This window comes from Schistocerca cancellata, chromosome 7, assembly GCF_023864275.1.
Source record: "Schistocerca cancellata isolate TAMUIC-IGC-003103 chromosome 7, iqSchCanc2.1, whole genome shotgun sequence".
Lineage (NCBI taxonomy): Eukaryota > Metazoa > Arthropoda > Insecta > Orthoptera > Acrididae > Schistocerca > Schistocerca cancellata.
In genome coordinates, this window is record NC_064632.1 from 341264102 (window position 1) to 341278492 (window position 14391).

The 14391-nt window shown below is 38.8% G+C and overlaps 1 protein-coding gene and 1 long non-coding RNA gene across 3 annotated transcripts in view; both read right to left on the reverse strand.

Annotated features, from left to right (window-relative positions):
• Positions 1-490: 490 nt before the first annotated feature.
• Positions 491-14391, reverse strand: part of LOC126092551 (5'-AMP-activated protein kinase subunit beta-1) — a 72492-nt gene continuing 58591 nt past the window's right edge. For both annotated transcript variants that reach the window (XM_049908211.1, XM_049908210.1), the window contains exon 7: positions 491-2182. In XM_049908211.1, coding sequence (XP_049764168.1) covers positions 2036-2182 — 147 coding nt within the window. In that variant the 3' untranslated portion in view covers positions 491-2035. The remainder of the gene's footprint in view (positions 2183-14391) is intronic.
• LOC126092553 (uncharacterized) overlaps positions 491-14391 on the reverse strand; it is a 63211-nt gene continuing 49310 nt past the window's right edge. Inside the window, exon 2 of the long non-coding RNA XR_007521354.1 lies at positions 491-784. This is a non-coding gene — a long non-coding RNA (uncharacterized LOC126092553). The remainder of the gene's footprint in view (positions 785-14391) is intronic.

The following is a 14391-nucleotide window of genomic DNA, read 5'->3' on the forward strand; positions in this document are numbered from 1 at the left end:
TTTACCTGTGCATAATTTAAGTAGACGAGACTAACTGCTCATAAACAGAATTTCATTCAGCATCCAAGAGCAGTTAAAGTGTGTGAATCAAAAACCTGGTGTAGACTACATTACTGACACTGTAGAGTCAGCCTTTGAGGTGCATCCACCTTAGCATTTACTTTTTTTAATTCTGTTAAATTATGTTTTTTTCAGAAAGAGGCTAGTTGCAACAGTTATGGAGCAGTGTCTGCTCAGTGTAAACTGGATATAGATAGTCCTACCATTTACTTATAAAATAGTTACTTCCAATCATTAACCTCCAGACATCATAAAGCATGTCATAAGATAAAGCAAAGGAAATATATCACACAATAATTTAGTGATGTTGGAGTCAGATTTATATTACTAGGATTGTGTATATAAGCAGTTTATGAAGACACAAGGACTAAACTTTTAACTTACCTGTAAATGTTGGACACAAAGTACATAAACAAAAAAAGAAAACAAATTAAAAATATTAAGAGTAATTTATTTAAATAACAATCTGACTTACAAATTCCTCTATTTTGTACCACAATTCAGTGCCATTTGTTTTTCTTGTCATAAAGCAAGAAAAGATATTTATCTAGAACATGAGTAACATGCAATTGAGAATCATATTCACAGATTGAAACTAATGTTTAGTACATTAGAATACATACAAATGTTATTTCTCTGTAAGCTACTATTCATACATGCAATTCAATGTGGGCACACATGAAGATGCAGGTAGAAAGTGATGGATACTTAATATAGCCCCCCCCTTCTCTCTCTCTCTCTCTCTCTCTCTCTCTCTCTCTCTCTCTCTCTGTGTGTGTGTGTGTGTGTGTGTGTGTGTGTGTGTGTGTGTGTGTGTGTCATTTGTTACAAAATTCTAGAAGACTTCCAAATCAATTATTGATTAGATTACAGCTGTGAGATGAGGCCAACAACATACTTCTCCAGTGCAAAATCACCATCAGTTGGCACCTGGAGGCTTGTTAGAAACATTGTCTTATTTTTGTCATTTAAGAATCGATAATATCTTACCAAATAAACTAGAATCTATTTGGACATCCCATTTTCTGAACTAGACTTAATGTTTCAAAATATTGTTGTCATGTTGTTATTCCAGACTTCATTTTTCCAAGAAACAAAAATACACACAACAGTCAGTAACAATAAATGTTTATATATATATATATCTTTTTACACACCTGATTATTTTTCTAGTTTTTTTCTATTTACACTTATTGTGGTTTCAACTTACACTCTGTCAAAAATAGCATAACATTCATTCTTAAGTTTATTGTTTGCCTCCATTCTACAGTCTGTTCAGTGAGCTATTGATGTTTCTAGTAACTTATGGAACTTGTACGGCACTTTAACAATGGACTATAATATTTATATTATTTATACATATACTATGCAACAAAATCTCTATATCTTGCTATATCTAAAAAAATAACTAGGATACTTCTGCAGTTTAGGTGACTTATACTGTCTGATAATAGTGTAAGTTACAATAAGGCATATGACAGTGTTGTTAGTTTACAATTTATGTTTTATTTTAAGATTATGAAACAAATGAGGTCATAGTTATCAATAAGAAAAACAACATCTATTGTCTGACAAAGTTGGAGCCTGTCAATAATGCTATAAGCCAAGAAGGCAATAATATGTAAATTTATGTGTCATTTCTTAAATATTTTCTGATACCATTATATTATCAGTTAGAAAATAAGAGGTAACTTCTTCCTAAAACAGGCACAATTGGGTAACTTTTCAAAACTGCAATTCATCACAACTTAGTTGGGCTAACTTCCCAAACACTTGTCAATCTGACTAAAATAAAATTTAATACATCCGTCACAAAAACCATTAAGTAATTCATGTGGGTACAGGTGCCCACTTTTTGTTTTGTACAATACACTTCAGTATTTCATACTTTTATTATGCTTCATGCGGTGATTCACCGAGTATCTGCACGATCCAGTCGTGGACGAACTTGACCAGTCTGTGGTCGATGCGTAGGCTATATGGGCTTGTACAGCAAAGTTGTGACATACTTCTTGCGATATCGGTGTGTCGCACTCAGCACCATAACACCGTCTTTGATTGACAAAGCGTACAGGTGGTTGAGCATTACATGATTTGGTTCGGGCAGCAATGTTGGCTCACACTATAAACAGAACAAAATACATTGTAATCCTGCATGAATAAGGAGAATCCAATTCAAGTTCTCCTCTAATTTGAACAGAATAAAACCTAATTAACTTAGGACACCCTGGCATAGCCTGAAATTATATCAATATGAGCTGTGACAAGAAAGTGATCACGATAGGTGGAAAATAAGCTGTGCAACTGCAGGCTACTCTTCTGTCCCTTTTCACATAGTACAGCCAGCCGATTAAATCATTTTCTAAGCTATGTTTTTCATTTAGTAGTAAGCGCAATGTCAGAGGAAATGAAATATGAGGGTTGTCCACAAAGTAAGTTCCATTTCTATTTCCATCTGACTCAAGGAGAAGAAATGTACGCCATTTTCAGATCGCTGCTGCTGATGTGTGCTTTGTAGTGCTTCTTTACAATGTCAGCCATAATTGAAAATGTCGCCGCATGAGAAATCAGATCTGTGATTTGTTTTCTAAGTGCAAAGAAAGTTAAACAAAAGGAAATTCATCGGCAAATCTGCGAGGTTTATGGACAAAATGCTGTGAGTGATTCAATGGTTAGAAGATGGTCAGACTGTTCAATGAAGGACATGATCAAGTGCAAGACAAAGAACGAAGTGGACACCCGCCTGTGGTTACTGACGAACTGGTTCACACAATTGAAGAGAAGATTAAGCACAACTGTAAATTTACACTTAGTGCCCTTGCTATGGAAGTTCCGCAGTTCTCACGATCACTAATTCATGAAGTTGTTACTGAGAAACTAAAATTTCGAAAAATTTGTTCACGTTGGGTACCCAAAATTCTTACTGAACAACACAAACAACAATGGATGGGCAGTGCACTTCAGTTTTTGACATGCTACAATGAAGAAGGCAATGGTTTTCTTTCTCAGATAGTCACTTGGGTATCGTACGACACCCCTGAAACAAAACAACAATCAACGGAATGGAGGTACACTTCATTCCCAATTAAGGTTAGGCCTAAACAAATCTTGACACCTCAAAAAGTCATGTGCATCATTTTTTGGGGCAGAAAAGGCATTTTGCTGATTGATTTCTTACCATGAGGCCAAACAATCAATGCAAATGGTTACTGCGAGACCATTAAGAAATTGTGCCACGCGGCAGCATTTTCCATTACGGCTGACATTTGTTGTTCATTTAATTCCTCTTCTGTGATCAAACTCTTCATCTCATGGCAGCACTTGCATCCAGTGTCTTCATCTGCTTGAAGGATGTATTCCATCTGTCTTCTCCAACAGTTTTTAACTTTTACATCTTTCTCAAATATCATGGAAGTTATTCCTTAATGTCTTTACATATTTCCTATAATTCTATCCATTCTTTTTGTCAATATGTTCTACTTTTTCCACACAGAAACTCTTAATTCTTATTTTATCAGTGTATTTCATTTTCAGCATCCTTCTACAGTACCACATCTCAAACATTTAACTTTTTCTCAGTTCTGGTACTGTTCTGCAAGAAATCACAGGAGTACATTCTGATGAGGATAGACAGAGGTCCTGGTAGAAGACAGCAAGGCACATTCAAAGTGGTAATGCCATCCCGGGGATTCGATGATCCTTGAATGCAAAACGAATAGGGTAAGCTGAAATGCTGTCTCGAAAAACAGGAACACTGAAGATGCAAGAAAGATATACTGAAGGTTAAATAATTAACTGCGAAGAGAAACAGAGCAGACTAGAAAAAAATGGCTAAAAGAGGAATGTGATGAAATTGAAGAACTAGACAGGAAGGGAAGATACGACTTACTATACAACAGAGTAAAGACTATGACATGGGTACAAAACAGAGCAGGAAGTGCTACTATGGAAATTTAGAGTAAAGACGAAGATGTAGTGTACAAAGATTGTGACGATGTCCTCCAGAGATGGGAAGAATATATAAAAGAGCTATATGACACAAATAGCAAACCAGAAACTCTGGAACTTGAATCACACAAGAGTGTAAGTGATGACGAGAAAGGCCCGACCATCATAATAGAAGAAGTAAAGTCTGCCATAGCTGCAATGAAAAATGGCAAAGCGGTAGGTACAGATACAATACCGGGAGAAATACTTAAATGCTTGAACCACGATGGAATAAGAGAAATATTGCGGTTATGTAATAAAATATATGACAGTTGTGAATGGCCTGAGGACTTTCTGACAACAGTAATGACTCCATTACCGAAAAAACAAGGAACCAAGAAATGCAGCGAGCACAGGACAATCAGCCTCATTTCACATGCAGCCAAAGTGATGTTAAGAATAATTAATAAGAGACTTGAAAAAGTAATGGAGGAGAATCTTGGCAAGGAGCAGTTTGGCTTTAGACGGAATACGGGCACCAGAGATGCAATAGGGCTCCTACGAATCTTGGGAGAAAGGTTTATTGAAAAAGGAAGAGACCTATATATGTGCTTCATCGATTTAGAAAAGGCATTTGACAATGTGGTTTGGGACAAGCTGGCGACTATAATGAGGGAAAAGAGAGTGGACTGGAAAACCAGAAGACTTATAAACTCATTATATCTTAATCAAAAAGTTTCAGTTAAAGTGAGAGGAGAAAGTACAAACTGGATCAGACTAGGAAAAGGAGTAAGACAAGGATGCTGTTTATCACCCACTCTTTTCAACCTCTACTTGGAAAATATGACTGACCAATGCTCATTAGATGACAAAGGAGTAGAAATTGGAGGAAGAAGAGTAGGGTGTTTGAGATTTGCTGATGACATGGTCCTTCTAGCCACAGGGGAAAAAGAATTACAGGATTTTGTGGACACCATTGCAACTAACAGAAAAAAATATGGAATGAAAATTAACACAAATAAAACAAAAGTATTGGCACTAGGAGGAAATAAGGAAATAAAAATCATGCTGAATGGAGAAACACTAGAACAAGTGCATAATTTTAAGTATCTTGGAAGCAGGATAGACACCGACTGGAAGTGCACCACAGAAATTAAAACAAGGATAGCAATGGCAAAAGAGGCATTTTATAAGAAAAGGAGAATCTTCTGCAGCGGTCTGGACAGAGAACTCAGAAAGAGACTCATAAAATGTCTTGTATGGAGTGTTCTTCTATATGGCGCTGAAACATGGACTATGAGGAAAAAAGACAGAGAAAGGCTGGAGGCTTTTCAGATCTGGACATGGCGGAAGACGGAAAGAATAAGTTGGGTAGACAGAGTAAAAAATGAAGAGGTACTGAGAAGAGTGGGTGAGAAAAGATAGTTACTAGATGTAATAAAGAGAAGAAAAAGAAATTGGATTGGGCATATAGTAAGAACGAATGAAGGACTGATAAAAACAGTTTCAGAAGGTTATGTAGAAGGGAAAAGGAAGCGAGGAAGGAAGAGATTCCAGATACTGGATGACATGATGGATGGTACAACATACAGCAGCCTTAAGAAGGAAGCAATGGATCGCAGAAAATGGAGAGGCAAAGGACCTGCTAATATAGCAGATAACTGATGATGATGATTATGATGCTGAAGGATGAGGAAACTGTTGAACAGTGATTGCAACGGTGAGCAAATGTTGATACCATCAAATTATAAAGGGAAAATGCCCACTTTGGCAAGGAGACTGTCTACAGGACTAGTCCGAAGGGTGTCAGTGGCCAATCTTAGTCCGAAGAGTGTCAGTGGCCAATCTAACTCCATGACGGTAGACTGGATCTAACAATTTCAAAGCCGAAGGCACCACCAAGCCATAAACCTGGCAGCTGTAGTCAAAGCAAGACTGGACAAGAACCCAGTAGATACGAAGGAGTGTAACATGGTCCGCTCCCCAAGAGGTGTGGGCAAGGAATCTTGTAATCTAACAACATGCAATAGTCTTATTAGCAGTTTATAGCTTCATCTGTTTTGTGTGTCATGAATAACAAAAACTACTTTACCAGCCACTGCATACATTAAACTAAACTTTACAGATGTGACACTCTAATCTGATTCAGCCAGTGTGCAGCCACTGCCGAGAAGCTCTCCTAACTGCTGTTGCATAACAATGAACTCGCAGCCTTAGCTTTTCATCTGTACAGGAACAACAACCTCTATAGAAGATATCAAGTTAGTGGAGTGTTACAGAATCTCTGTTCTCCCTTGAAATGGCAAAACACAACTACACTCCTCGAATGTCGTTTGTTTTCAGTACAAATGGAGACAGTTACATGCGATTTGTGGTAACACAGATAATTTACAAGCAGATCACTTATTCTCTCCCCCATTATGTCTGAATTTTCTTCATGCCACTATAGACAGCATCCCTGATTGGATATCTTTGAAGATTATGTTCTTTGGAGAAAGTTTTACTGAAGAAGTGAGGCTGCAAAAATTAATAGTGAGGACTGAACTATCCACACAACAACAGCAAACTGTATTAAGGCAGTGCATGACTGCATTAAACTGATGAACTGTGACTGAACTACCTATGAACCGTACTTGAACTGTGTCTCAGCTGAGAGGAACTGGTGTTACAAACTGTTAGTTGTATAATATTGAGTACAGTGTACAAGGAGAATAAAGGCTCCATTTACATTGGTGTACGCAAAGCAATGTTAAACAATATTCATGTGCACGATCCTTGGAGTACATGACTGAATGACTATGCAAGAGGCAGCACTGTGGGGCTGCTTCAGGAGTGACTAGCAATGAGAGGTGCAAGATCAAGCAGCCTGGTTGCAGAAAACAGAACACACAGCATATTAGATGGAGCAACAGGTAGTTCAACAGTCCTGAAAGCTGTATGTCATGGCAACTTCAGCAACGGCAGCAAGTAGAGCATCTCGGCAGCAGCACAACGAATAACTCAGATTAGATTGTTATGCCTGCACAGCATAGTTTAATGTATGGAGTGGCTAGCAAAAGAAAGAGTAATCTGAATGTGATTACAGTGTTCACGGTAATAATTGCAGAACTGAGAAACATTTGTATAAAATTTTTTAATTTCCTATATTGTAAAATGGCTAGTGAAGGGGAGGGAAGATATCATCTTAGAAATAGGGAAGGAGTGTGTATTAGTCATGGTAGGGGCATCCCTTCAGATCAGCCACAAGAGTAGCAAATTGATATTATTAACAATGATCTTCATATCAGCTACAAATAACAGATAATGGTGTTGGAAATAATGCTCATGAAAATGCAGATTCTGTTTTATATAATGGTACTGAAAATGAAGTATGTGCAATTCCTGACCACAATGAAGCAGTAAAAACAGAATCTGACATAAACATTTTAAATGGAATGACGGTAGAATTGAGTAGATTAAGCCACGGTACTGCATTATCGGATACCTTGTCGAATGATAATGATAGAGAAGATAGTATTGAGGAAGATCAGAGTTAGAGCCAGATGCATGCAACAATTGAGGTGCTAAAAACAATAAATCAAAAAGTAAATGAAGGGCAGAAGATGGTTGACAGAGCTTAAAGAAATTAATGATGACATAAAAAAGTTAACACAGGGCAAAGTGAGCTCAATACTAGCTTCAAAGCATCAAAATGTCATTAATCTTGAAGCTACAACTGACAACATCTACGTCTATACTCTGCAAACAACTGTGAGGTGCATGACAGAGGGCATGTCCAATGGTACTAGTTATTGAGGTTTCTTCCCAATCCATTCACATAGAGTGCGGGAAGAATGATTGATTAAATGGCTCTGTGCATATAGTAATTATTTTACTCTTATCCTCACGATCCCTATGTGAGCGATACATAGGGGGTTGTAGTATATTCCTAGAGTAATCATTTGAAGCTGGTTCTTGAAATTTTGTTAATAGACTGTATCAGGATTGTTTATGTTTATCTTTGAGAGACTTACAGTTCTGTTCCTTCATTATCTCTGTGAAACTCTCCCATGGACCAAATAAACTTGTGAGCATTTATGCTGCCCTTCTCTGTAAATGTTCTCTGTTAGCCCTATTTGGTCCAACAATGGCTATTTGATATTATAGTCATAGGATATTACATTTTTTTGTTTAGTGAAGTGCAAAATTTTATGATTCTGAACACTTAAAGCAGTACGGTAAGCTGCCAATCTTTGAACCACTTTGGAATACTGTTAAGATCTGCATGAATATTTATGCAGCTTCTTTCAGATAGTACTTCATCACAGATAACTGCATCACCTGCAGCAAGCCTGAGGTTACTATTAATATTGCCTGGAAGGCCATCAGTATACAATATGAACAGGATGGGTGCCAACACACTTCTCTGGAGCACACCTGAAGTCACTTCTACATCTTGTTATGACTCTCCATCCACGATAACATCTGCGTCCTCCATATCAAAAAAATCCTCAATCCAGTCACAAATTTCACTTTATACTCCATATGATAATACTTTCAACAATAAGCACAAGTGTGGTACTGAGTCAAAAGCATTTTGAAAATCAAGAAATACTGCATCTACCTCACTTCCTTTATCCAAAGCTTGGAGTATATCATGCGACAAATGTGCAACTTGTGTTTCGCATGATCAATGTTTTGGGAATCCATGCTTGTTGGCATTGAGGAGGTTGTTCTGTTCAAGACATCTCATTAAGTTTGAGCTCACAATATGTTCTAAGATTCTACAACAAATCTATGTCAAGGATATTTGAAGGTAGTTTTGTGGAACACTTCTGCTACCCATCTTGTAGACAGGTGCGACCTGTGCCTCTCTCTCTTTTTTGAGGGAGAAAGATATCTATGACAGATTACAACCAAAAAAGGGACTAGCTCAGCCACAAATTCTATATATAATCTGACAGGGATTCCATCCGGCCCTGGAGCTTTGTTCAATTTTAGCGATTGCAGCTGTTTCTCAACATCACTGACACTAATTCTTATTTCATTCATCATTTGAAAATGGACTTAGCATTTCAGCCTTTGCTTTGCTACCCTCAGTTTCAGTTCTTGTCTCACTGACTAGGGACTGGACACTAACTATGGTGCCACTAACAGCCTTTACAGACAACCAGAATTTCTTTGGGTTTTATGTATCAATTGACAATATTCTGCTACAGTAGTCACTGAAGGCTATAAGTATTGCTCTCGTGACAGCAAAACGTCTTTCATTCAGCAGCTCTCTATCTATAGCCAGATGCTTTGTTTTACATGTCTTATGCACTAATATCTGTTTGTTTAAAAGTTTCTTTGCAATGAGTGTATACCATGGAGGCTCCATCTCATTACGGACTTTTCTAGTGGGTATATATCTATCCTGTGTGTGGTCAACTATTCTTTTAAACTTGAGCCTTAGTTCCTCTATGGGTTCCTGCCCTGTGCTGAAAGTTTCAACTTCCTGATTGAGATATGACACTGCTAACTTTTTATCTAGTTTACTGAACTTATGTATCTTATCAATGCAATCTGTAAAGAAATGAAAAAAATTATTTAAGTAAGCATAAGGATGAAACACATCATATGATAAATGAAAAACTTGAAATTCATAATGAAATAAACAGCTGTGATAAACAACTGTTAATAGTAATCATATTCCGAAATTGGTAATTAAGTAGTTAATGTACAGGGCATCACGAGTGATATTTGTAGGGAAGACTATACACATCAGCTCATATATATTAACTCAGTGCCTGGGGAACGAAGTACTATAATTAACAACACAACAGGACAGGTTCAATCAGATCACAAAGGCGAAGCAACAGTAATTCCGACTGGTATCATGTTATTAGATACAGAAGGGAACCAAGTTCTTTAATGAATAAAGTAATGACATTGCTATAAATAACGCACAAAAGTACACTCAAAGGGAAGAAGTGCCTGAGGGATCATATGATGTTGAAATCATTATTGCTAATGTAGAATCAGTGATTGAAAATGAAGCAAATGTAATTCAAGCTCACATTAAGAAGCTAGTTATAATGTTAGTCATATGCTGATAACAAGTGAGATCAATGAATCCTGTATTAGGAATAGTCAATGTAATTACACCAGCATTGTACCCGTAACTGACAAACTAAGCAAACAGAGCAATGAAATTACTAATATACAATCAGTTAGAAAAGACAAGATGAATGTACGTGAAGTTAGTACTATCTAAAAGACACTAAAATTAGTGAAGCTGTCAAAACAAAAACTGAAGTTTGTAAACTCAGTAGTATTGAACATACACCTCAGGAGGTACATACTGATTTAATATCTAAAGAGACATGTTAACATAATAATGATATTTCCAATGTGGAATCCATTTGTAAAGACCATGCAAGTGTGATCCAAGTTAATTTGATGGGTGTTGTGGAGAAAGTAAAGAAAAGTAAACAAGTAGTGAACAATGGTCACAAAACTGTGATCATTACTGTCACTAAACTTACAGGGAAAGTTAAATCTAAAGAAAAACTGAATGTGATTGAGACAAAAGAATAAGCGCATTAGTGAAAGTGATGCAGTCAGTTTCGTTACTGTAGACAAAGATCACCTTTGTCAACAGAAAGGAACATATGGTCACTGACCTTCATGCATCAGTTAGAGCTTAACAATCAGATTACGTGGAGACAACAACAACAACAAAAAAAAGTTTCCTACGGATTGCATTTACACAGAAAGTCGCTCAAATGAAAACCTTGGTTAGTAAAAATATGCGCACGGTTGTTGATTTGCAGGTGAAGATAGTAGATGGCCAAGATTTGTGCTCCCAGGGCACGCTCGTGCTCTGCAAGTGCAGATGTGTCTGCTGAGTGCTCCGCCATGGCACTATTCCGAGTAGGTGTTCTTATGAGATGGCATTATGCCATAGGCTGCACACTATTTAAAAAGGTGTTCAACTACTTCTAGGAGGTGAATATTGAAGCACACTTATCAGCAGGGTTTTCCAACTTTTTATTTTTCTGCCAGCAAGAACTTTTATTACTTGAGTAAATAAATACATTATATAGTCAGAGTTGCCACAAGTTCTGGAAATCAGGGAATTTCAAACATGTCAGGAAAGTCAGGGAACTGTCATGGAAAAAATAAAATACTGGAAAAATCTCATTTTCATCTCAGTAGATTAAATGGTTTGTTTACTGAGATGTCGTGTACCGTCGCTGGCTGGGTACAGCTGAGTACATGCACTGCTTCCGTACCCCCCCTTATTCTTACTACTTCTCCCTTTTCTACCACTCCCCTCAGCTTGCAATCAGTGCTGCCCACTTCTTGCCACTAGCATAGCAGCTGCTGATGAGAGGCAGGGAGATGTGAGGAGTGGTTTGTTTGGATCTGAATCTCAGACACTGTTGACACAGTGGTCGGAGACAGCTGTCATGTGTGCACGATATCAGTCTGGCTCCACAGCCACATTGTGAGGGTGACTCATCGCACAAGAGAAAACAATAGCCAAGCCTGGTATGACCAACTCGTAGAAGGTGTAAGACAGTGGACTCCTTCAGAGAGGAGTGGAAGAAAGAGTGCCAAACTGCAGTAGTCTCTTAGATTGTACAGAGTTTATTACTGAGAGCAGTAGCAAACCAGGTGTCATTGCACTTTTGGGCAAAGAGAGATTTGGCGTGGATCCGCATATCTGCACCAGGAATCATGAAAGGGAACTGGGGGTATCTGCCTCTGTAGCCAAATGGTCAGCTAGTACATTTCCTGGGATGCCACATGACTTGGGACTCAGAAAAACACAACTGAGCAGGTGGCACAGGTAAGGGCAGAAAGGAGGTCATGTATAGCAGAGACCAAAGGGTGACGAGGGTAGCACCGGTCTATAGCCTGCAGGCAGCTCATCGAGTTTAAACTTATTAAAACACTGTGGGGTGAGTCCTGGGTAACAAAATGGAGGGCCCTGCTACTGTATACACACTAAATGATCCCAGCGGTAAATGGTATTCCGTGCCAGTAGGAGACATAAAAGCTTGTCCCGTCCTATCTCATTTTAGAATCATCAGTGTAGAAGATGGGAGTACCCTGGAATTCCTCAAGGATGGAACATACAAGATGGTGACAGAGACCTTAGGACCGTGGAATAGGTCGGTAATAATCTGTGGTCTAGGTGGGAGAAAATACATGGGGCACATCCCAATGAGTGGAGATGGAGATCCTGATAGAGAGAACTGAGATACATTCCAACTGGCAATCCCACCCGGGGGTGGGTATCATGAGGGAGACATCCCTCATTTGCAAAGAGGCCAGGGTACATGCAATGGTCAGAGAATCGTCAAATGGCAATAGCGTAAGTAACCAGAAGTTTGTTCCGTCATATTTGTAGGGGGGGGGGGGGGGGGGGGGGGGGGGGGGGAATTCCAGCTTCTGCGAGGAAACTGTTGACGGGACATGTGAAAAGCACCAATAGCCAATGCATGGCACAATGATGCACAGGATCAAGCAGTTTCAGAGTGTTCAGAGTGGAAGGAGCTGCTGAGACATAAACCTGACTACTGTAATCTAATCTGGACAAAATCAGAACATGAGAACATGGTAACGATGGAGAAGGGTAGCACGGTCTGCACCCCAACATGCGTGGACCACAAGGCAGAGAGCATTAAGCTTCCGCAAGCATGCAGTCTTTAGGTGTCAAATATGGGGCAGCCACGTCAGGTGCAGGTGTTGTTGTTGTTGTTGTTGTTGTTGTTGTTGTTGTTGTTGTCTTCAGTCCTGAGACTGGTTTGATGCAGCTCTCAATGCTACTCTAACCTGTGCAAGCTTCTTTATCTCCTAGTACCTACTGCAACCGACATCCTTCTGAATCTGTTTAGTGTATACATCTCTTTGTCTCCCTCTACAATTTTTACCCCCAATGCTGCCCTCCAATACTAAATTGGTGATCCCTTGATGCTTCAGAACATGTCCTACCAACCGATCCTTTCTTCTAGTCAAGTTGTGCCACAAACTTCTCCCCAATCCTTTTCAATACCTCCTCATTAGTTATATGATCTACCCATCTAATCTTCAGCATTCTTCTGTAGCACCACATTTCGAAAGCTTCTATTCTCTTCTTGTCCAAACTAGTTATCGTCCACGTTTCACTTCCATACATGGCTACACTCAATACAAATACTTTCAGAAACGACTTCCAGACACCTAAATCTATACTCGATGTTAACAAATTTCTCTTCTTGAGAAACGCTTTCCTTGCCATTGCCAGTCTACATTTGATATCCTCTCTACTTCGACCATCATCAGTTATTTTGCTCCTCAAATAGCAAAACTTCTTTACTACTTTAAGTGTCTCATTTCCTAATCTAATTCCCTCAGCATCACCCAACTTAATTCGACTACATTCCATTATCTTTGTTTTGCTTTTGTTGATTTTCATCTTATGCCCTCCTTTCAAGACACTGTCCACTCCGTTCAACTGCTCTTCCAAGTCCTTTGCTGTCTCTGACAGAATTACAATGTCATCGGTGAACCTCAAAGTTTTTATTTCTTCTCCATGGATTTTAATACCTACTCCGAATTTTTCTTTTGTTTCCTTCACTGCTTGCTCAATATACAGATTGAATAACATCGGGGACAGGCTACAACCCTGTCTCACTCCCTTCCCAACCAGTGCTTCCCTTTCATGCCCCTTGGCTCTTATAACTGCCATCTGGTTTCTGTACAAATTGTATATAGCCTTTCGCTCCCTGTATTTTACCCCCGCCACCTTCAGAATTTGCAAGAGAGTATTCCAGTCAACATTGTCAAAAGCTTTCTCTAAGTCCACAAATGCTAGAAACATAGGTTTGCCTTTCCTTAATCTAGCTTCCAAGATAAGTTGTAGGGTCAGTACTGCCTCACGTGTTCAAATATTTCTACAGAATCTAAACTGATCTTCCCCGAGGTCTGCTTCTACCAGTTTTTCCATTCGTCTGTAGAGAAATAGCATTAGTATTTTGCATCCGTGACTTATTAAACTGATAGTTCGGTAATTTTCACGTCTGTCAACACCTGCTTTCTTTGGGATTGGAATTATTATATTCTTCTTGAAGTCTGAGGGTATTTTGCCTGTCTCATACATCTTGCTCACCAGACTGTAGAGTTTTGTCAGGACTGGCTCTCCCAAGGCCGTCAGTAGTTCCAATGGAATGTTGTCTACTCCCGGAGCCTTGTTTCGACTCAGGTCTTTCAGTGCTCTGTCAAACTTTTCACGCAATATCGTATCTCCCATTTCATCTTCATCTACATCCTCTTCCATTTCCATAATATTGTCCTTAAGTGCATTGCCCTTGTATAGACCTCCTATATACTCCCTCCACCTTTCTGCTTTCCCTTCTTTGCTTAGAACTGAGTTTCCATCTGAGCTCTTGATAT